General features: G+C 42.1%; 1 protein-coding gene across 3 annotated transcripts; it reads right to left on the minus strand.

The window, feature by feature from the left end:
• Positions 1–23,956, minus strand: mphosph8 (M-phase phosphoprotein 8). Of its 3 annotated transcripts, XM_072397460.1 has the most exons (14): positions 23,731–23,956; positions 20,957–21,118; positions 19,322–20,344; positions 19,145–19,235; positions 17,236–17,475; positions 16,975–17,097; positions 16,477–16,565; positions 7,723–7,863; positions 7,350–7,436; positions 6,323–6,477; positions 5,978–6,129; positions 5,511–5,635; positions 3,669–3,752; positions 1–2,686 (listed from the first exon to the last, which is right to left on the minus strand). In XM_072397460.1, the coding sequence occupies exons 1-14, from the start codon at positions 23,830–23,832 to the stop codon at positions 2,645–2,647; spliced, it is 2,616 nt and encodes an 871-aa protein (XP_072253561.1). In that variant the 5' UTR covers positions 23,833–23,956; the 3' UTR covers positions 1–2,644. The 3 variants fall into 3 exon arrangements, with proteins under 3 accessions (XP_072253561.1, XP_072253559.1, XP_072253560.1); XM_072397458.1 differs by lacking the exons at positions 1–2,686; positions 3,669–3,752; positions 5,511–5,635; ... (2 more) ...; positions 7,350–7,436; positions 7,723–7,863 and adding exons at positions 8,140–11,507; positions 11,750–14,072; XM_072397459.1 differs by lacking the exons at positions 1–2,686; positions 3,669–3,752; positions 5,511–5,635; ... (9 more) ...; positions 20,957–21,118; positions 23,731–23,956 and adding exons at positions 8,140–11,507; positions 11,750–14,072; positions 14,910–15,332.
• Positions 23,957–24,536: the final 580 nt, after the last annotated feature.

Here is a 24,536-nt window from a genome sequence, read left to right on the forward strand (position 1 = left end):
CTAATATTTACAGTAATTATTTTATTTAATTCAATTAGCATTCATTAGCAACTTTTTCTCTTGAAGAATGTCTGTATAAAGTCATCTAAAAGTCTTTTGAAGCCGTTACAGCTGTACGTCTCTTAGGGTACAACCATTATTCAGCTACTCGAGCTTCATGGGTTCAGCCTTTAAGGCTTTTCTCACGCTGAAAGATGTCTTAGTTTCACCAGTGGGGAACATTTTGTGTTGGCCCATTACACAAAGTCCCAGAACATCTCTATCAAATTACGGGTTATAATGTAAGTAAGATGGGAGAAAGGATTTTAAGGTTTGTAATGAACCTGAGATGCATGATATCCCAGGTTAATTAAAAAAGAAAATCGGATTATGTTGCTTTAATCACTGTGTGCGAATCTACAGACAATTTTATGTTTGTGTGGTTTTTCAGCTCATGATTATTACAAAGATTTCATAACAAGTAATAAAATCAGCTATAAAATGCTTTGTAAGGCCAAGAGAATAAGACTAAAACCTTCTCTTTCTGTGCAAAGCAGACACCAAGTTTTCCCTTTAACCGGAGCAGATGCCTCGTGTTGTACGTCCACCTCACAGTTTCTGCTGAAAGAGAGCCAGAGGAACTTTCTTTAAAAGTCTACACATTTTATTCAGGACAGAGACACAGCGACCCGTCTGCAGCACCTCTACAGACAGCTCATTTTCCTGCTGGAGAGATTCTGACCCAAACAGGTGAAGGTGAAGTCCAGGCATGGGCAAAGTATTCAGAAAATCAGGGTTAAAACTGGCAAAAACAAACAGCTTCTTTATGCACAATGCAGACGTTTTCACCAGTTCTACAGGAGCTGCCGTCTCCTTCCCACCTTTCATGATTTCATCGCCAAGCGGTGCAGAAATAATCAATTTTGTTATCAATGTGTAATCAGAGCGAGAATCAAATGGAACTCCAGAGGTTTGAGTTTATGCTTCATCATTACTGTCATGTGGCCGGTTTTGTTGAAGAATGACTACCGAGAGCATCTCTAATCGATGCTGGATTTGATGGTTTATGCTCCTGATGGAAGCCGACTTCTCATTTCACCCCATTTGGTAATAAACACGAACCAATCAGATCACAGAAGGCTGCAGAAACGACCCAGAATCAGCAGGGAAGTCTGATCCAGACTCGTCTTTGGTTCTGTAGATGTACAGGACCCCAGATTTTCCCAATTAATCCAACACTTCCCAGCAGAATAATTCCAGCAGTCATTAAACGACAGACACGACCTTTTACACGCACTGATTCTTTGCTCTGAAACAGTATTTCCTAAAAGACAAAAACCAGAACGATAAAATACTTTCATGATGCGTTGCCTGTAATTTAAAAACATGCTGCTGCCTTTTAAAGGCATGCATCTAGCGACAGCTCGGGTGTTGCTGCAGGAGCGTGAACACGGCGTAAGTTTGTGCTTGATTTCTGCAGAACGTCAAGCTGTAGCACCAGATAAGCACGAGCTCTGCAGCGAATCGACTGACAAGAACACGGTCAGAAAACGATAGAAAAACAGGAAGGAGACATTCTTTAAAAGGGGGACTCCTGGGAGAGATGAATTGTGGCCAGCAGAGTCCCGTCCGAGCTGAGATCGCATGCAGCCTCACGCTGCTGCTGGGATCCCTCAGCTTCACTTTTAAATCGCTGGTAAAAAAAAAGATTGTCAGACTCGGGACAGCGTTTGTGTAAAAGTATCAGAAATCCGTGGCGCTTTTTAATATCAACAAATTCAAATGGACGGATCAGGGTGCTCTGAGACATGTTAGCCCTTAAACATTTGAGCTTTTTAACTGCACAAAATAACTTAACCCACTCATACGGTGGCAAAAAAAAAAAAGGATCATCACATGAAACTTCATAACCGCATATATGTATGTATATATTTATATATAGTATGTGAATATGTACAGACCGGAAAATATAAAAAGCTACTCTTCGCACGTAAGGCAAAAGAAACTTCTTCATTCATTAAAACATCTCACTTTAAAATAACCTCATTCTGGTGTATGAACAGCTGGCAAACAAGAGGGTGAATAAAAGGATGTGCACGTGTTCCTCAGAAGAGATGTAGTGTCTCAGCCAACAAACAGGCAAATCTGACCTGATCTCATTTGCATAAACAGGCTTTTCGGAATGATTTTTCCAGAGCAAACCCAGTTATTACTCTGAAGTTAGACCTTTATAAAGTAATATCGGGAGGGTGAAAGAAAGCTTTGCCTTTGTTACTGTAAAATGCTAAAAAAAAAAAGAGAAAAATGGAGAGAACAGTTGTGGAAAAAAATCCCCTTTTTCCAAGAAGAGGCAACACACAAACACACAAGCTAGGCTGGCAATCGACACTAGTTTATCCACCTCGTCAAGAGGTGGCACTCGGAAAAAGGCACGACACGGGGGGGGTTAGTCTTGAGAGTTACTCCAGAGAGGAAAGAGAAGGTTGGCTCTGACTGCCTCCTTCCACCCACAACAGTTAAATGTCAGCCACACCATCACCAACGGGCGGACTGCTCTTAATGGCTTATTCGACCTCGCAGGACCTTCGAATTTGTGCAACGAAGCAGAGCCGGAGTCCGGTCTGGAGTCAGGTGTCAACATGGTGGACAGGCTCCGACACCATCCTCACTGCAGCTGGACTCTGTACGCACAGATGAGGAGCTTTACCTGAGGAAAGAGCAGCAGAGAAGCAGTGAGCGCAGCTATCGGCAGGAGGATGATTGGATGTATCTGTCATGAAGGTTTCTGCCGATGCAAATTAGGACATATTCAATAAGTGTGATGCTCATGTGCATATTCAAATTCATTTCAAAAGAAACTTGTAATACAAAAAAAGTTACTTTTAATGGATACTTTTACTATGTAAAGTTTTATTGTGGTAGGAGTAAAGGAAAAAATTAACCCTATTTGGGTGTATTTGGGGCATTTTTGATTAGTGTATAGCTCATTCGCATATTCAAATTCATTTTCAAAGAAACTTGTAATACAAAAAATGTTACTTTTCATGGGTACTTTCATTGTATTAAGTCTCATTTTGATAGGAGTGAAGGAAAAAAATGGCCCCATTGGGGTGTACCGTTGCCTTATTGGCACACATCTCGGATTAATGAGAATTTAACACATTTCCTCAACTGGGATTTCTTAGGACTTTTAGTATGTTGTTCTGGACACCTCATAGAAATGATCTAAGCTGCTAAAAATTATTTTACAAATAGTCTGTCGTAAAACGCTACTTTGCCTGGACTAATGCTTTAAAGCAAGAACAGACTGTCTGTAAGTCTGTAAAAAACTGAAAAATTTCACCCCGTGTGGCATCATTGGAGGTTGATGTCTGAGGTTGATGTCACCAAACTGCGTTCCTGCTCGCTCTGAGGCCGTCTTGTATTCACAGACCCTGAATCCCAACTTCTATGATCATATTTCTTTGCTCAAACTGGACCAAATCTCAGCCCATTTCTATCCCTTGTATGTAAATGCTAAACATATCTGTCCACATGACTGAGACCGAGTCATCAATCATCCCTTCGATGGTTGAAAAATAACCAGGAAAAAGATCATCTGTCAGATTATTCAACTTCCTCACAGGCAGCGGAGGCTCTTACATGCACATTTAACATTTTAAATGTGTGTGTTTGTGCTTGTGAGTCACCTTTGCTGTTGGTGCTTCTGCTAGACGAATGAAGAGTTTGTTAATGCCTGGAACCGGGCTGAAGGAGTAGATGAAGTGACTATCCTGCAATGTTGAAGCCAAAAAAGAAACAATTAAGAGAAACCAGCATATTTCCACCTTAAAGAAACAACAGAGATCTATGTGACTGCCTTGTTGACTATTGTTCCGCACATTAAGGGGCCCTGAACGTCCCCCAAAGCGGCCGGTGGCTGAGATACTTCCTAACTTAGGTTTCCTGCTCCCCACCAAACTGTTTCACCTTATGGTCGCCTGACATCTTTGTGGCCTTTTCAATCATGAGTTTGGCTGTTCGTGTGCAGGTCTCACGTGGAGATTTGTTTTTAATGACAGTGGTGTAACTCTAGGGGGAGCCAAAGAGCAGAAAAATAGCCAAACTCTCTCGTGTTACTTTAACATTAAACGTTTTAAAGATTAGACAGAAGAATCCCAACAAAAGCACATAAGCGACAGGATCATTTAGAGCAAGATTTCCTGTGGAAATGTGGAATGAATACATGCTTTCATAAGGTGGTTGCATGGAAAACATCACAAATGGTTGGAATAAACAAAATGCTGGTTGTTAAAATGGAGACGAGTCTGCTTGAATTAAGTTTTAACCAAGTATTGAGTGCTTATCCTTTTAAGTATAAGTATGTTGTGAACTCTTCTGAAAAATGAGTAAAATGCTTCATCAGAGTCAGTATTTACATCAACTTTGAAAAAGAAAAGAAGAAGCACAAAGTGAAGCTAAAGAGTTCTCCATGAAGCTTCATAATAAGCAGCTTTAAAATGCTCGTTTAACACGATGATCGATGGGAATTGACGTGATCTTATTGACACCAGCGACACTATCCTCGTGTCTTATCGATCCGGCTCTTTAATGATTCGCTCATCAATTCCTGACCTAATTTTCTTTGAGCAAACAAGCATGCGACACAGGTTTTCTGCAGCAGCAACTGAAATCCCACACAGAGCAAACTCTGGGTTTAGTATCAACCCCCCCACAGATACGGTGAACACAATGCTAAACTGATAGAAAATCAATAACTTAACAATTCCAAATCCTTTTAGCCTCTAATCTCAGGAAACTTCCCTTTTATACCAGATGCTAAAAGACAGTTTAACCTGACCTACCTGAAGGCATCTAACTGCAATGTTAGCTGCAGCAACAAAGTCCCATGAAGAAAAATGTGCTGGCCATGATGCTAATGTTGCTAATATTTACAGTTCTGTCCAGTTTGTAAACCTTGTGTATGAAGAGTATCATCTGATCCTCTCCAGACTCCCATTAAAGCTGCTCTCATTCACGCATGTTGCTTCCGTAACGTGTTGAAATGGGTCTGGCTAAGAGTTGCTAGCTAAGAGTGGCCCAAGAAGACGACTCATCACCACATTTCTAGACTGCTAATTGGCTCTGATGAAATACGCATATCATTAACCACTGCGTCATCTGGAAAACACGTCCAACAAATACATTGAACATACATATTTACATGTATGATGGAGTTCACGGCCTCCTATAATGCTGCAAACACAATCAGTGCACATGTTCCAGCTCCTGATGGCGTCGATGTAGGAACTGATGAGTTTCGAAGCTCCTTAATACATGGAACATGGATTTATAGTTATCTGTAAACTGCTTGTACGATCAATTTAAATGACAATGAAAGCCACAATAAAGGCGTAAAAAAAACGACTTATTATGGAAAAATGTGCCACTGAATTAACCTGTGCAGGCTGTAAAGGTTTTACGTGTTAAATAAATCTTGTTTGTTCTGCTAAGCCTGTCAGTAAAAGTGAGTCGGGACTTTTTGAACCAACCAGGAAGATGGGCAACTGGAACTTGTCGTTGAGCACCACAGCGTGGACGCTGCAGGGTCCGCAGAGCCTGGCTGTGATCTCATTCAGGAAGTTGGCGTGGAAGATGAAGAGGAGGATGCCTGAACCTGGAACAGCAGGGGGTGACAGATGCATTGTGGGAATGCAGATCAGAAGCAATGTGGGCTCAGCTGATTTATCGAGAGAAATCTCAATTATCTGTCCTGACAAATACCAAATAATACCTTCGAAACATTTAAACAGCAGTATCTGTGAGATTAATGTGAACTGATACGTTTGCCAACTGTTGGAGGGGCGACTGATGCCAAAAATGCCTCCAAATGTACCGTTTTTTTGCATCTTAGACCACTTTTGTTTGACATCACATCACATCCAACAGCAGGCTACCATCTTCTCTGCTTTGTGAGGTGCAGAAGATGTGCATTTACATAAATAAGTAGGTGTTTTACCCTCTGGTTGTGGCTGTGACTTGAAGCCAAACTCCATGGAGAAGTCCGGTCCCTCACAAAGCCTGTGGCAGGCCAGAGGGAAGACGGGCTCCAGCAGCACCAGGCGGGACTCAAAGTACGCTCGGATGGTGTCTTCCGCCACACTGGACAGCCTGGGAGATGGACACATGCACAGGAAGCAGATTTTACGCTGCAGTGCAACGGGATAACACATCCAAATGGTGTTCAATGGTGGTCCAATCACCTCCAACAACACCTTTGACTAAATTAAGTCTAAATGTGTCAATTATTTAAATTGTTGTCTTTCTGTGAGTAGACATCCCTTAAGCTGAGGGTGGCACTTACATGTTGATGTGATCTTTGACGAGGTCGTACACCATCAGGTTGTTGCTGACTTTGGCGAAGTATAAAGCAGTGTTCTTGTGTTTGGACGTGATGTTGCAGTCCGCTCCGTACTCCAGCAGGAGGCGCACTATGTCTGTGTTCCCTCTTTTACAAGCCTAAAGGAAACGAACATTTACTCACAACTTTGGAAAGATCCCATCACTGCAAATCCCTCTAAATCCCCCCCAAAAAATACACAAGTTCTTCTTCTACACCCAAAAAGCCAAGTTTTGTAACATCTTAGGACTCAAATTGATCACATTTGCCAGCAGCCTCGTCCTCGCCCCTCGTATTTTTATGTAAAATAGAGAAAATTAATTCCACATCTGTCAGGAAAGCTGTTTTCTCCAATTAAAATGACAGATTTAAAGGTTCCCTTTGCTCATATCCTCCATCACAAACAGCTCCCACCAGCATTCATCACACCTATAAAGCACATGGGCCATTTCTATGGAGATTTAGAGGAAAAGGTGTAATCTAACACACCTCCTAATCGCTTTTAAAATGCAAATAAAAGATTTCTAATGCCCGTCTTTTACAGATTGCTCAACCAAGGGAAGTTCCTGCCCTTCTAAGTTTGTGAGCCTACTGGCAGTCGACTTTCTGGAGACTCAATCATTTTGTGACATCACTTTGCATGATTGTAATCTTTTGCAGCTGCAACGGTGGACAGAAAGTGACAATTAACTAAGACCAATACAAGCAGGGTGACTGTCGTAAACCTGTTCATACTCCCTTCACAACATATGAACAAAAGCACGCCCACATACTTGGCTTTGATAAGTAAAGTCCACCAAACAGCACACTGTAGAATGTCATAGTGTTAAAAAAGTCTCTAAACGTGTCTATAATGACCAGATGTGTCCATGATATATGCAACACGGAACAAGGTCTACAATCGTAAAAGAATCCCTGTTGGGCAGCGTTTCTGAACGGAAATATCACATCGAAAATAAAGCTGAGGTCTGTTTGTGAGATGCAGCTTCACCTTCATCAGAGCCGTTTCCCCTCCGAGTGTCTGAGCGTTGACGTAGGAGCCTGCCTCCAGCAGGATTGCAACCGTCGTCAAGAAATTCTGATGGCAAAGCAAAGAAAAAATGACACTAAATGCACAACTTGTGTCTCTACCTCTGACATCGTTTGTGTTTGGTCATACAAGTTGGATAAGATCTGTAATTTTTTATATTTCAGTGCTTATTGCTCTCTTTCTTTTGCTCTGGGAGACAAAAACCATCAAATACGAATTAAGTAAATTAAGTAAATACGAGTTAATTAAATACGATTAAGTTCACAAGTAAAAGGTTAGTTATGTATACAGTAAATGCATATAGGAAAGTATGTTGTGTAAGAGGCTGAATCACCTTTTCAGCTGCATGCATCAGTGCTGTGGTGCCGTTCTTCTGCCGAGCATTTACCCTCACCCCCTTCTTTATCAGTAACCTGAGGATGTCGTCCTGCCCCCCCGCTGCTGCCAGCATGCACAGCGACATGCCGCTGACATCCTGTGGACAGACAAATACAGAGCTCCAGCATTACACTCAAAAGGGGGTAAAACAGGAAGGTTCTCACTGAACTGCTGCTGAACAGGTTGCAGCTCGTCTTGGATGTTCACACTGAGGCACACGTCAGTGAGCAGAGTTCCTAAAGAAACTGAAGGGGAGCCATGTTCATGTGCACATTTCAGGATCACAAACTGTGGAAAACAAAACATGCTACACATCCAACTTTAATATCCAAACCCCCCTAAAAGGAATACACGGCTTTTTCAAAGCAAAATATTCAAAAATTAAGTCAAGAAGCATTTTTATTGTACAAGCAGTTCCTTACAATACTTGGTAGGAAGCATCAACTGAAGGCAACATACAGTAAACAGGATGAAGAGCAATATGTGCTAATACAGTAGCCTTAAAAAAGAAATTAAAAGAAAATGCATGGGACAAAACAGCAAATCTTAGCTTTGCATCACCAGAAAACAAGGGTATATTCCAAATACAACCATGTGTAACTGCAGTATATGCTGTAACATAGATATTTCCCTCTTTTACAAGCAGCGACGCGGGAAGAAAACACTCCTTAGACATTAGTGGAATTGGCTGAATTAGGTTATCGGACCGGCTCTACAGCACTCTCCACAGTCGGAGTTTTATGCACGTCTGACACTAAAGACTTTGGTATGAACACTGGTTATTAAGCACAGGTTAACTACAAATTCTACTGATGCTAATACAAACACTTCTACCTGTGACAAAGACAAGTACCTTCTCCTTTTGAACTAAAAGACAACAACTTAAAAATAATTCTGCTCTACAAAAGGTGACGCGTCCAACTGAACTGATCGTCTCGATCTCCCCAAGAGCTCGCTGAGAATCCAGTGTAACAGGGAAGCTGTGATGAAAAAAGGGGTTTAGGACTGAAATGTAACAGCAAGGCTAACAGATACAAAGCAAAATGCAGTTTGAACCTGTTTTCAATATTTAATCTGAAATTTTTAAGGTCTAAAAACGTTAAATATTTCAATTACAAAACAGAACATTCGTTAAAGAGGACAACAATTGTGGTCTTATCCACGTTTGAGGACATGATCCTGTCCATCGGTGAAATGGCCTGTGCAGTCAAGATTAACAGATCGTGCTTGTTTAAAGAAATCCTAAATAATTGGATTACCAGAAAATGTTATCAGGATCTTACTCGTTAAGCATTAAAGGGGAAGAGTTCCCCTTTGAGTTGATGAAATCAACTATAATAAGGACACAAAAACATGATAAAATGCATATAATAAGGCAGCAAGATCTTGGCTAATGGATACTAATGACAAACATCCAGATAATAGAAGTTTAAAAAGAAAGAATAAAAATGAGTGTAGTGTATTTTACCTCAAATAAGGTACCCCAAATACAATAAAATGTTCTAAACAGTCACTGTGTAGCGTTACAAAAAGCTAATAATACTGCGGAAATAAACAAAATGGTAATTGGACAATGATCAACAGGATCCCAAATAAAAAATAAAGAAGGTTACCCATGTTGCACTAACAGGTATGTACACACAGAGCTACTACACTCAGAAAGGAAGGTATGTCATTACTGCTGCAGGCTACCTACAGGAGAGGCTACTGGCTAAAGCAAGAACATAGCACACTTGGGCTAGGCATTAAGGAATTATGCAAAGCATCTCAACCCGCTCCTCACGTTGGAGAGGTGGGCTGAAAACTTCTGCTGGTAGACTTTCTATCTCATCAAAATACATGAAATGCTACAGAAAACGGTACAGGAAGAGACGGCAGACGTATCGGCGAGTTTCCAAGAGGAAATCCCACGATGGATGCACAGTCACTGGGGCCATCTGTGCTCTGGAGAAAAAGGGAGGGAAACGCCCCCCTTCGCTGTAATCGAGCCTTTCAAGCAACTCAGCCACGACTTTCACCGTCATGAAAGCTCGACTGAGTGATACTGCTTTCCATTGAAAGTGAATCCAGCAGGAAAAGAAGGTCCACTTACACGACTTCATAGAGATAACCTGCGATGGTCTAACAGTGTTTTATACAAGCATACGATATGCAACACAAATCTGCTTTTTCTGAGCCAAAGCTACAGTAGAAACATCCTTACTTCCAACCATTTAGACTATATTCATGCAATAAATAGCTTGATCAACTGGACTTGATATTGAAAGTATTAGGACACTTTTTAATATGTGTGTAATTTGAAAATGGCAGGACTGTCTGTAAATGCATCTGTAGGTCATTTACATGGCAAAAACTCTATTTTTGAGCCTAGTTCAATTAAAATCTTCACCGATCAATTGTTTTTGTGCATGTCCATGAGAAGTATCTACAGCGACAGATACACAGGACCATCCCACTCAGTGTTTGGAGACTGAGTCTCTGGCTCTGGTGGGATAATTTGTTTGGAGGCGACCACATGACCTCTTCTTTTCAGTGACTGAATTGAGTTATGTACGAAATATTTGACTTCCCTCCATGTTCTGCTGCTCAGCGCAGGTTCTGCAGCTAAACACGCATCACAATCCTTTTTCCCCGGTACTTTCACCAGCTTACAGAAGTCTCCAAGCTGACGCCTCACGGCGGCCTGTTCCTCCTCGCTCCACAACCTCTTGTTTCTCTTTTGAGGCTTAACGCCGGACGTGGACTGTCTTCCTGTGGAAGACGTGGCTATACTTTCCTGCACCAGTGGTGCTCGGTCAGAAACGCCGTGTCCATGGATTGACGGGACAACCTGTGCAGCTGTAGGGACACTAGGTGGTGGGCTTGTGTGGTAAACTGGGGGAACTGAATGGTTCAGAGTTGTGAAGGAGGACATGATGGGCCTATTTCTGTCATTCAGCGTTGAGAATGCAGAGACCAATGGTGAGCTTGGGGTGTTCAACTGCGTGTATGTAGGAACCATTGAGGTACTGGGGGCATTAAAGGTAGTAAAAGAAGGAATCAGTGGCGAACTCGTAGTCTCATGTGGGGTAAACACAGACGGGGGAAGCATACTCGAGGCATTCTGTGTATACAAAGAAGCCAACGACAGACTTCGGTTGTTTTCTGATGCGTACACAGAAGGCATGAGGGCGTTTGTAGTGTTGTGTGGGGTAAATGTAGGGACCACTTGGGTATCAGTAGCATTCAATGGTGTGAAGGTAGACATCAAAGATTGACCCGTATGGACCATATCTGTGCTACTGTAACACATGGACGCATAACTTGCAGTCATCTCCTGGGAAAATGGTGACGAGTCTCCTAAGTCACTTGGCGGCTGCATTGTCATACAACAGTCTGAACTATCTCTCAGGTGATCTGGGTTCACGGTTGTCATGGTGCACACATCACTGGTGTCTTCCACATCCATCTTTGTGGTCTGGACAGCAGCTTTTGGACTCTTTGGACTCAGAGCTTTCCCACTCCTGTCAGACTTATGCTGGTTATTTCTCCTGCGCATCGTTTGTAGTGTGTTGTGTACATAGTTTTTGACATCTGTCCAAGACCTTCCTCCGAGATCTGGTTCAGCAGCTATGCAAGCATTGCATTGTTTTTTGCCAGGAACCTTCATTCTTGTGATAAATTCACTCAAGTAACGTTTCACAGCAGCTTGTTCGTTCGCACTCCACGGCCTTCTCTTTAAAGCGGGCTTCTGTCCAGACCCTAAGAAGAGTATTGAGAATCATTGTAGAACACAAGCTTCATCTAATTAAGAAAGCAGTAGTTTTACAATCTAAGAATGTTCTTTTTAGGTGGAGCTCAAAGGTTAACAATAAAGTCCTGAAAATATATTGCTTTAATACTTACTGCTCCATTACAACTGAGCAGACTTCATCTTCAGAGAAAGACTAATCTCGCCTTACACATCAATGCACAAAGACCCAACAGAACAAAAAGGTACCTACCATCTTTTGCAGTGCTCGGCGGACTTGATAATAGTGTTCGATCCATTTTTAACAGTTGTTTGCTCACTTCCTCCAGCTGGGATGCATTTTGTGAGAGCCTGTAACATTCCTGGCAGCTCCTTTCCAACACCTTCGCCACCTGATCCAGTTCAGGTTCGCCGAGGCTCATTAGCTGCCAGCAGCTGGCTATTTGCTCTCTTAGTGATGAAGATAACAGTGCGTCTGGGTTTTTAACTCCACATTCCACGGCCGCCCTTCGGAAACAATCCAATCCTCTGATGAAGGACGGACCTTCAGTCCTTGCAAACAGGTATGGGTTCGTTTTCGATACACCTGCTTGTTCTCTGTTCTCAACAAGCAAGTCAATGGACAAAACCATCCTGTCAGTTAGCAGCACCAACATGTTCCTGCCGTACTGACCTTCTAGCTCCAATCTTGTGAAATTGGAACCAAGCTCCAACTCCAATTTAGTGCTTTTCCTCACATGATCTGCAGAGGGCATAAATGTCCCCCCGCTTTTTCTCTGAGTGTAAGTTTGCAACAGAAGTCGACCAATATTTCCAACCCTTCCCCTGTTGAAGAGACACACATCTGCTAACGTGGCTTCGCTGAGCTTTTTCCATGTCGACATGCTGGGGCTTTCTTTCAGCTCCTTCCTGGCCTCATCCTCTTCCCCTGTAATAAATGTGTGGAGTTTGATCAAATCTTCTGTCACAGTTGATTTGTCGACTTCCACCTTCTTGATCTCTTGTTTTAGAGACTGGGCAAGTGCTTTACGTGAAAAAGACTCACTCCACTTTGTATCGAGTAGATGTATGAACTTCTTCAACTCGCTTTCCGTTTCGCTGTCCTCCGTCATGCGACTTTCTCCAAAAGCTATCTCGGCAGCTCGTTTCAAAGAATAGCCGATCTTTGAGACGAGGGAAATGGTTTTAAACTTACTGGAGCAGGGGTCAAACCCGCTTACTTTTTTCACCCCTTCTACGGCTAATTCAAATCTGGATGGCAGACATATTTCATGCAAGTACTTCACACTCTTGTCGAGTTCATTAACAGCAAGAATAAATCTACCCAATTCCCTCATCTTTTGTGCAATGTAAGCAAACTGAGACTTATCGTGGTCATACTTAACAGACAGCGTATTGCCAAATTTACAAATAAGGGGATCGACACTGATATGCTTTGAGATGTCATCTTGATGCATGATGTGGATTATTTCCTTGCAGCTTCCAGTTAGGAACTCTGACATTGGAAGCAGTCGGGAGGAAGCACTGCGAAACCGGGTTCTCTTAATCTTTTCAGAGGACTTCTGATCTCCCTTTCTGACTTTACACGACCGCTCGTGTCTCCACAAATCGGTTTTACGATAAAATGCAAAACAGTGCTGGCAAGGCAGGAAGTCACGGACAGACACGGCCCGTTTCTTCGCCTGTTTCTTGTTCACAATTTCTCCCTCTCCACTTTTGAGAACTTGGCAGTTATGTTCATAATCTCCTTTATTGCGAATCTGGTCAAGCAATGTCTGCCTGACTTTGGAACCTTTGGGGAAATGTATAGCATGTGCAACATCCGTTTCCTCAGCGTGTTTCTTTTCCAAGTGCTTGGCAAGTTGGGGAAAAGGCATTTTGCAATACAAACAGAAGTGCTTTTTGGAAGATTCTTTCTTCTCCTCATCTGCATTGGTCGGCTTTGCTTCTATCACTTTCTTACGAGCCCTTAGACTTGATCGTGTTGGTTGTCTGTTCTCCACGGCTTTTCTGCGGCGCCGTAATCGTGTTTTAACCGTCTCTGTTGTGGCCGACTCAGAGGGAACTCGATCTGTGACGTCTGATTGACCTACCGCCACATCTTCTGCCTCACCAGCCGAGCGATTTGTTTGCCTGGTGGACCTGCGAGTTTTACCTGCGTCATCCTGCTTTTCAACCTGCTTTTTTGCATTTCTGGTTATATCTGAATTATCAGTGTTCAAACCCATTTTGGTTGATGAAGCACTCTTTGCATCAGCTGATGTCTCATCTTTCTCTGCTGCCTTCTGATTTTCCTCTCCTTGACTTTTACCACAGCCTTCAGCTATAGTGTCCCCACCTTGTTGCGTTTTGTCATGTTTGTCTATCGCTTGCTCAGTGGCAGGATAGCTTTGCATTTTGTTATCAGTCTTTGGACAATCCAAATCATGTGGGATATTCTCTCTTTCTTTGGGTGCACCCTCTTCATTTCTTGCACTGTCAATGTTAGCAGTGAACCTAAGAGCACCACTCGAACTTCTCTCTTCAATCAAGCTCCTTTCGCCTTCAAATGATCTCTTCTCACCAATAGTACACACCTGCGAAAGAACAAGTATATGTAAGACTCATTGCCAAATCAGATCTTACTTAAAAATTTGAGCTAACTTAACACACAAACACTTAAGGAAATAAGTGTGGGTAGAAAGACAAAAGCTAAAATTTGTTTTGAACTTTGGTAAAGGTGGTGGTGACGTTTTGTTTTGATGTTGCTTTTTTGAAGATCTTTTGCACATTTTTAAATTGTTCTTCGAACACTTCAGCACCTTGGAAATGCCCCATCAAGATCCAGGCTCATTCAAACAAAAGTCAAGGTGATGGCCACACATCACGTTTTAGCCCAACTTGTGTAACAAAAACAGCCTGACACCTTTAAAATATTCAGTACAAAAACCACATGTGACCCATTCAAGAACAGTTAATGGCTTTATTGGATCAAGCAGCGTATTGACATTGTAAATGTCTAACCAAGTAGTCATGGGGTGTCAGATGAAATGCTACATGGAGTGAACAGAATATGAACCGATACTAAACCTGCATGCAAAGGCCTACAATTAAAACAAATAATCATATTACCGTTGATGCGATTTACATGAGATTTTGGCTTTAAATACCAGTGTCACTGGTAGCTTAACAAAAAGCGTCATTAATGTGGCTAAAACATCAAACAAAGTGTTGGACCTGCTAATGTACAGATGCTAAACATTGGAGCACTTTAACAGCGTCCAGCCATTCACATGCATGTATTTATCACTGATTTAGATGTGATCTGCGCTTAAAATGTCCGCATCCAAAGATTAAAGATCTTAGCAACAGTGCATGCTGCATACGTATTAAATGATGATGACACATGTTCTGAAATCATATACATTATGTACCTGCTTCATCTTGTCCAGCTACTTCATGTTTTCGCTGTCTTCTTCCTTCGGCTCATTCACTGCAAAGAAAGATGAAATTATAATCTCCAACGTCCGTCCAAAAGAGTTCCTTTTCAATGTATGATGAAGAATTAACAATATTAGGTCATGCTACTGATCTGGTGCAAAGCTGGCATGCAATAAAACTTTAACAAGACAGTGGCCAAGTGTTTTATGTTGATCCTTTTCTAACTTTAGAAACCAAAGTGTGACAAAATCCTTCACAAAGAAACCATTTACAGCTCTAATACTCATGACTAAAGCTCTGAGAAAATCCCTTAATGATAGCCTCCATCTGTCACTACACTGATCTATTAATAAAAGGCAAATATGGCCGATAAATCAAAACTAAATGTAATCAATTTAATGAAATCAAAAGGGACAGTGATGTCAACAATACAGTTCAGACTGAAAGCAAGCAAACCTTCCCTTTACCTGTCTAAACATGATAAGCACAGCTTAACTTTAAAGCCTATTATTGACCAAACAGCTGGATCTGCTAGATAAAACGCCACCAAAAGTTGTAATCAAACTAAGTATCTATCAGCATGAAATACTACAGTAACAGAATATTTAAAAAATATCACGTTTAAAAAGAGGAGATCTCATTCTTACCTGGACTTGTCGCAGGTGAAACGGTGTTTTGAAGTCTTGAAGCGTCGATTTTTTTAGGAGACATTTAACAGTAAAAGTCTGTGGATGTAGATCTCGAAGACTTTGGTGGAAGAGTTTGGAAAATAAAGTCTCCTGTTTATAAGCATTTATAAGCTAACTACTGAACTCCTTTGAATGCAATGAGACATGAGTCCCAGCCGGTGAAATGTATGGCCACAATGAACAATTCACTGCTATGCTGCAGAGCCATCAACACAGAGTATCCTGTGCTGCCCCAAAAAGGTTTCAGAAGACCAATGTGATAAAGTCAGATCAATGACTAACTGTGTGTCACCTGTTCTGTGTTTTAACAATTAACAAATTAACATTTTCATAATATATTCATATTCGGGTATATGACACGTCTGGTTTGGTCACAATCTACAACAGTGTATGTAAAATGCTTTGCACATTCAGAACAAGTTTAAAAGTTTGGGCACAACTTCCTATTTATTTCGCACACGTACATGTGTCCAGATGTGTCCAGATGTTTATGCATTTGGCAGACAGGACTAACACTGGTAGGTGGGTGAGTGAGTCTTGCAAAAGGACACCTACTGGAGGTGGTACCTTTCATGCAGGGGATTCAAACCCAGGTCTCCCACATGAAAGGCGGTGATCTTACCACTACACTATCCAGATGTATCCAGATGTTGCTTCTCCCCTCATAGAATCAGACCTGGCCTGATAAACACTGGTCATAAACTAGATTTACATCGTTTTCACACTGGACACCAATCACACAAACACATACGCACTCGGGGCAACCAAGGTGCAAGCTGCAAAATGTGCTTTTGTCTTTTATTTTAGTGTAAATTAAATAAAGTTGGATGGAGAAAGAAAATAAGATGGTTTGGAAGGAGTGGGCACAAACCTCTTGTTCCAGATTGTAGTCCTCTTTGGAATTTAGAGCCAATTTAACAGACATGTAATCTCCACTTTTCACAGCGTCTCGCAACTCACCTGAAGACAAAAGGCAGGAGGAGATCAGAACCACAACAGAACCTCAGAAACTAAAATGTACTTCATGAAGCATTAAAATAAAGTATTATATTCCATATCTTTTCATTTGTATCTATTATGTTTTTGTTATTCTATCTGTTAATTATAATTTATTTGTTTTATAAATAGCTTTATAAATAAAAAAAAAAACCTGTAAAATGTAACTCAGTCATGAGTTTAATGATTATTAACTAGCTATTCGTTTGAATAGCAACCCAGAGGGAGAACATGTGCAGACTGGAGAGGGGTGAGTACGTCATTTGGATGGGAACAAAAACAGTTATCTGACGTCTTGTTGCAGGAACAGAACCTCCCAACACACAGTGGTCACTCTGAGCACCTGACTCAGGTGAGAAAGAATGAGACTTACTGGGGGATAATGGCGGACCCGACAAGATCTCATCCTCTCCATTGAGATGCTTCTGGAAGTCATCCAGAGTCATCCAGTCCAGGTTGAGGTCCATTCCCAGGCTCAAAGTAGCTTGGCCCTTGTCTGTGCAACACAATGCAGAGTGATGATCAGCTGGAAGGTTGAAATACTGAATTCAAACAAGCACCTGTTCTCTATGAAGTTAAAACTGAAATCAGCGAAAGCCAGTTTGTGTTATTTGACATTTGGAAGCAGACATACCAGCTTTGTCTGTGCTCTCTGGTGGGTCCTGGCTGTCATCACATGCCATGAAGAGCCTGGGCTCGCTGTCCTCTCTCCTCTTCCTCCTGTCATCGGTTGGCGTTCTCTTCTCCCAGCCTGGACGCTGCGCTTCCTCTGGCCTGTCCCTACGTTCACGGGAATCATCTGCTGCTCGCGGTTTTTCGTCTTCACGCTCGTCGCTGTCCAAGCTGAAGCCGTGACTCTGGCCAGATCTGGGGGCTGAAGACAGGAGACCATTGTTCTTAGACACAAGGTCATAGCCAGACTTTCACCATCCATTAATGCTGCTCATCACAAGTTTGTGCCTTGCTATTCCCCAGAGGAGGAGACTTGGTTGTTTTAGGCATGTTCTTAACAAAACAAACTCCTGTTTACATATTGTGACACATCTGCAGTCTGAGTTGTTATATTTTTAGGCCCGTTTAACAGCTGGAACCTATCGAACTACAACTGCATGACATCACAATTGATTGGTCAGAAAGTGCCGTCTCTATTCTCAAACTTAACCGGCTCTGGAGCAGATTGGGTGACAAGAAGTGAACCAACATTAAAAACCCAGAGCTACCTCGCCAAGCCACTTATCCTTCCCGTGTAGTGCGACACGGGGGGGGGGGGGTTTAAATTGTTACGTTAACGTAAAAAAAAAAGCTATAAAAATGGTACAACTCAAAGAAATCTTTAAACCAGCATCAGTATTAATTCATTTGAAAGATTTTTAACCCTTTTTGTCATGATGCAACTCTATTTTATCCATTTTACACCTGATGCACACTGGATTTTCAATGGTGCGATTACTGCAGCTGGATTAGCTGAAAGATTAGCAGCAACATTTTAGTCACATGCACGAGTATTTTTGTCAAATACTCGCGTTAAAAACCCTTTGCACAAAAATGAGCTCATCAAAAGCAAGATGTACAATATTTTAAATCAATATGATTTTTCTACTCTCTGAATTTATTAAACCTGCACCATCGTAACCATAGATACCAAATATCCATCTATCCACCCAGTCGCTGTTTTCTGCCTTTCTAAGGTCAGGTCCAGGAGGGAAACACAGACATCCCCCTCCCCAGTGATGCTCTCCAGCTCCTCCTGTGGGATCCGAGGCGTTCCCAGGCCAGATGGGATGTAGAATCCCTCCTGGGAGTTCTGGGTTTGCCCCGGGGCCTCCTCCCAGTTGGATGTGCCTGGAAAACCTCTGAAGGGAGCCGACCAGGTGGCATCCTGAACAGATTGTGTTGGGTCACCACCCAGATCTGCGACCATAGATGAGGGTTGGAACAAAGATGGAGCAGTGAACTGAAAGCTCCTCCTTCCAGCTCCTTTTTCACCACCACGGACCGGAGCAGCGCCCTCATTACTGCTGACGAAGCCCCGGTCTGTCTGAGCTTCTTTCGGTCCAACCTGTCATCACTCGTGAACAAGATACCCAGATGCTTAAAATCCTCCCCCAACCTGGAGAAAACACTCCACCTTTTTAGTCAAACTCCCATCATCCCTCCCAGTAACTCTGCAGAGGAACAGACTAACAAAACCTCACAAAAGCAGGAATTTTCTCCATCTTCCATATATGGTAAAAATGACATCATCACGCAGGAAATCCCTCAGAGCAAACACTTTAAGCCTCAAATGAAGCAGAGAAATGAGAAGATGCACGTTTTATATTTTTTCTATTCGTGCACAGTGAAAAATAGTGATTTGAATGGGTTTCAATGTGCACTTTTTTGTGATTAAAAAACCCATAAAAACATAAAAACACTCAAAAATGCACAATGTTGCACAAATATGAATGAAAAAAAAAAAGGATGATATCATTTAAAGCCAAAAACACGCAAACGTGCGTGGGTTTGGCTCGTTGAGCCGTGCACGTTTTTGAGCTGGTACATACCCTCTGACTGCTTGGTCCGGTCCGTCTTCTCCGGCTCTGATTTTGTGGAGTCTTTGGCTGATTTGGAAATCTTCTCAATCTTTCCTAATAACTAGTGTTGGAACAAAAAAACATGGTAAACAAATGGAACTTTAACGTGTTTAACTGTGCTTTGCTCTACAGTTTGAGCTCCTGCACCTTTGCGGGTTTGCTGCTGCTCTTCTCCGCCACAGGCTGGTGAACTGGCGGCTTGCGGGGGGCCCGGTCCTTGGCCTCGCAGTTTAACAGGAACTTTTCGAACAGGTTGGTTGAGCCGCTGGCGTCCTTTTGTCCCAACGCCTCCTCTTTAGTCACCTCCTCCTCCTTAACCTTGGTGGTGCTCGTGGCTGTGATGGAGGATGATGACGACGACGAGGATGTAGAGGAAGAAGCAGCTTTGGGTGGTGCTGATGTGCTCTCATTCCCTTTGCTCTTGGCCTTTTTATGCAGGGTGGAGCTATCACTCGAGTCTGATTGAGGAGCGGTATCCTCCTTGCTTTTAGACGTTTGAATCTTAAGTTTCAGCAGGCTGGCGTCTTTCTGGGTGACATCTTGCTTTTTACTCTTTTTGTCATGAATAAGATCCTTGATGCCCTGCAGCTTTACTTCCCACTTCCCTTTCTTTTGCTTGGATTTTTCATCCAAACCTGCCTTTTCCCCAGACTTTGTACCAGCCTCTGATGCAGAAACCTCCATTTGGGATTCTGACGGGCCTTCACTCAGCTCATCGTCCAGAGGAGCAGTCGTCTCATCGTCAGAGGTTTCAATTTTCCGCTCCCTCTTCCCTTTCTTTTTCTTTCCCTCTTCTCCCTTGTCTCTCTTATGTTTTCCTCCCTCTCTTCCCTTTTCCTTCCTGTGTTTTTTGGAGGGAACGGGCTCGTCGTCATCCTCTTCAGAGTCAACAAAGCGCTTTTTTGTCTCAGTCTTTTTCTCCTTGGGAGGAGAAGGTGGAGTTAGGACTCTCTCCTCTTCGTCATCTGTTTCCGGCGCTGGGAGCGGCCTCGGCTCCTCTTTACGTTTGTCCTTCTTTTTCTTCTTCTTCTCCTTTGGAGGTGCTTCATCCTCCTCTTCTTCCTGGGTCTTCTTCTTCTTCTTCTTCTTCTTGACGGGAGCCTCAGTCGGAGGATCTTTGTCGCTTTCACTCTCTGAGTCGGCATCAAACACGTCACTCTTTGTCGGGAGCTTCTGAGTCAAAATGAGAAAGTAGAACAGGGAATGCCACAGTGGTTATTTCTTAAATCATTTGAACATGAAATCCAATCTCAGAGAGATCCTCCATCCTAATTCTAATAATCATAACCAAGAAGGCATGATCTCAGCTGCTTCTATCTCACGATCCAGTGCAGAAAACATCCAGTACTGCGGGAAGAATAAGGAATTTTACAGCTTTAAATGGGACAAACAGACCAAAGCTTTGACACTACTGCATCTTCACTATTACGTCTACTTTGGAACAGATCATTTAAACTGCAAGTTTCAAAGAAAAGTTGATACCAACTAAAAGTTAAGTAGAGATTATGTAAAACTAAATTAAATCCACAAACACATGACTACATTTTAATTCTGCTTTGTTTCTCTGGTCTACTGCATGTGTGCATCATCAACAGAGAACTTCTGTCATTGAGGTGGTTAAACAGTCTCTTAATAATTAACCCGACATCTTTTTAAGCCAAACGTTTCCACGCCGCTCTCTGCGAGCAGCCAGTGATTAACAGTAAACATTTTGCTTGATAAAGGCTGTGTCCGGTCAGCTATCACTGTCTACAGTCCGAATAAAAAGCCGCTTTCACTTACCACACTCTTCTTGGATTCGGCCTCTTTCTTGGCCTTGACGTCGGCCTGTTGTTTCTTAAAAGCCAAAAGGACTTCACGGCAGTCCTCTAAATGAGCCTCTGGCTCCCAAGTGTCATCATCCGAGCAGTAATTCTTCCAGCGAACTCTGTAGAGCACTTCTCCCTGAAAACAGAGTGAAAAGGGGAGATATGAACATCTGGTATTACCCTCCAGGATGACCTGTCACACTGGCAAATAACTGTCAGAATTCAACTACTAACACTGTTCATTCGCCAGCAGAATAATGAGCTAAAGTGTGCAAACAATGCTGACAGACTTCACAAAACTATTACACCATGCGAGTTCCTAATGTCTAATAAAAACACTTGAACCTGTGAGTTTAAAGGCAAATAAATGGGACAATTAAAACACAAAAAAGTGCACATTATAGACACACAGTTACTGACATGGCACACAGATTTATTATAAGGGAAAGCAAGCTTTTATACACTTCACTGTACCAGAGCAGCAGAATTTACTCTTATGCTTGCACCGTGTGCGTCTAATAAGGTAACAACATGGCTGACAGACAGCCCAGACGGGATTCCTGCTTTAGCATTAATGGTGACGGGAAACTAGTTGAGTGCGAGCTTTCTTGGACAGCAGTTGTAAAATAGTCCAACTCTGGATCTTAAAAATGTCCGTAGGCAAAACACTATTTTTCCACCAGAAGTTGATCTGTGTGTCCACACCAGAGGGTGAAAAACTGTGATTTTCACAGAGAGGAGAGAGCAGAAGAGATGTAACATCCTTTAAAAGCTGCAATTATGTCGCACATTTTAATACAACGTCTGCATGGAGACTCTGGAAAAAAAATGAAGATGTTAATATGAAACCTTAATGTTGCAGAGAGGCTTCCATCCAATATCCAGTTCAGCCGGGGAATGTAACAAGTTTCACAGCTCTGAGTTTTCTACCTCCTCCAGAGAGATCAAAGACACTAAAATTCAAGGCCAAGGCTGAAGCAACGCTCGTCTTTGTGGCACAGCTTAATTAAAGAGGCACAGTAACCAGTTCCATATTTGTGTCACACTTATCAAACACACGCTGTTTGAGTGCGTTCAAATGATGCTGCCACTTTGTGAGTTTCAGTTCAGCTGCTGTAATCATAAAAGAACAATATATGCAAGTTTGTTCAGTCAGAGAACGAAAAAAAATACATTTCTCGCTCTGCATACCTGTAAATATTCCATAAACTCCAAAAACAACCTTTTTCCTCAATCCTTTGAGAGAATACCTTCACTCAAGAGTGTCAAAATTAGAGCAAAACTAAATATTTGAACTCATGTGACGAAGATTGTAACTGCCTGACCATCAAGGAGCAAAGAAACAAAAGAAAGGATCCCGTATGGCCTCATGCAAAACTAATAAGCACTCAGGTGAAAGGCTGGCTGATATTTATCACGTGAAAAAGTGGCACCATCATGTCAAGAAGCACCACAGAGAGAAAAATGGGAGAGATCACAACTGCAAAACCACAAAGCCGACTCATCAAACGAAGGGGTGACCGGCTTGATTATCACCAACGACAACACAGACGCCTCCGTGCACTGACAGAGCTTCATGTTGTCATTAACAAGTAAACAATCACTTGGATGGGGATACAACAACAACAACAACAACAACAACAACAACAACAAACTACGACGTTACCTCCAGCTTTCAGGCCATTTGCAAAACTCTTTGCAGATATGTGATATTTTGCAAGTTACTTTTTGGCAGCACCATTCAGCAGTTTGAAGCTATTCAAAACTATGCACTATTTCCACACAGCTGGATGTTAGATGGTTAAATCCCACAGGTAACTTTAGCTGTGATACATTCAAATTAAACAACATAAAGTGCATCCATCTTATGTTATTTGTAGTAGAATTTGAGAGACTTTTGCAGCTGTCAACAAATAATAATGACAATATTTCCAGCTGTCTGTGTACGTCTTTCCCTCATGATTCATCCTTTGAGTTGCTTTTTGATAATAACTATTAACAGGAGGGTCAAAAACATTTAAATGGCGTTGCAACGCATAATTAAGGCCATATAAACATTAAATACAAAAAATTAGCTTACACTTTCTAATAGTCAAAACACTAGTTATGCAACTCAAATTAAAAGTGTGAGAAAAGTATCATCTGTGGCCATTCATCTGTTTAAGTCAAAGGCTGTAAAATATCTACACAGCTCAAAAACTTATGAATAGAAAACACAAAGCGAGTTTCTCGGTCAGCTGATGTTGTTACAAGTGCAGCAGTCACAATGCTAACACGCTAGCTGTCGTTGATGTATTCAACATGGAAAGATTCCCTTATTTTTATGTTTATCGCTGGTAAAAATCACGCCAACGTGCTTAATGCGTTTTTACAAAAAGAAAACAGATTTGCGCTACAAAGCAGCAGCAATGATGAAAACATTTGTGAGCTTGCAGGAGCGTCCGTCCTTGGCCTCAGCAGGGGAGAGGCGAACGGACATCATGGGAGAAGTTGTGCAGGGAAACGATGCGCTGCATGGATGAGCAGAAAGCGACGACGAAAAGCAACACAAACACGCGATTAAGTGACTTAAGAGCATGCTAATATATAAAAATGTGTTCAAAATGCATTTTAAGAAGATGTTTTGTTCACACGATGAGTCTGACGGTTGCTGGAGGTGGGCAATGCGTCGTGAGAGTACAAAAAAAAAAAAAAAGCCAGCCATGTTTGCCCTGTTAGCCGGGCAGTTAGCTTAGCAGTTAGCTTTACCTCTTCCACCCGCATGTCAATGATCCTTTCCACTTCGTATACATCTTCCTCTTCGTCTTGTTCGCTGTCCGCAGGTTCGACCCTGTCGGGTTCAGCCGCCATGGCTGCTGGGTTGTATGGTTTACTAAAATTACGCTATTTTGGGTTTATCACTCGGAAAAGGCCGCCGTGTTGACAGTGCTGGGACTCTAGCGCACCTGGCGGTAGTGTCTGCTCTGGGTCTGCAGCTCAGAGGGTTGTACCGAGCGCAGACCAGCTACCGCCCATGCTCACGATGCAGCATTCAAATGCTGCCTCTAACCGCTGTCTATTGTGTAAATTACACTGAGAAAGTTTAGAAATATCGCTTAGCTGCTGTAAAAAGCTCTAAACAAAGAATAAGCTTCTTTGTACTGTGTACTGGATTCCTAAAACCAACAATGGAGAAACACATGAAGGTAATCAATTCGAGGTAGTAAAAGCCGGTTTATTGTCTCAGCCTCCTATCTGACGTGGGTGTTATGCTTTGTAACCCCTCTTTAACATTTATTCACAAATCCATTGCGAAACTAAATAAATGTGCAAAAATAAAATAAAAATAACCAACTGTTCACAAAGTGACACCGTCCCGTCTATTGTCTCATTATGTCAAATATAAACACTCAGAATTGCTACGTTTCATAAAGGCATCACGAGTTGTTAACGTAACATCGGCGGTGTGTTCAAGGACAGCCGACAGAACAATTTCTAAATTTTTTATCAATTTATTAAAACAATTCAGCTTTGAAAAAGAAAGGAAATACAACTCGTGTACATTAAAATTAATT

This window comes from Leuresthes tenuis, unplaced genomic scaffold, assembly GCF_036924035.1.
Source record: "Leuresthes tenuis unplaced genomic scaffold, fLeuTen1.0.hap1 SCAF_12, whole genome shotgun sequence".
Lineage (NCBI taxonomy): Eukaryota > Metazoa > Chordata > Actinopteri > Atheriniformes > Atherinopsidae > Leuresthes > Leuresthes tenuis.

Coding starts and splice junctions, on each gene's coding strand:
- mphosph8 (XM_072397458.1), bottom strand. CDS start 23,832: ATGGCGGCTGAACCCGACAGGGTCGAACCTGCGGACAGCGAACAAGAC. Junction 21,119..23,730: donor TTGACATGCGGGTGGAAGAG/GTAAAGCTAACT, acceptor CTCTGTTTTCAG/GGAGAAGTGCTCTACAGAGT. Junction 17,476..19,144: donor CCGGACCAAGCAGTCAGAGG/GTATGTACCAGC, acceptor TCCTGTCTTCAG/CCCCCAGATCTGGCCAGAGT.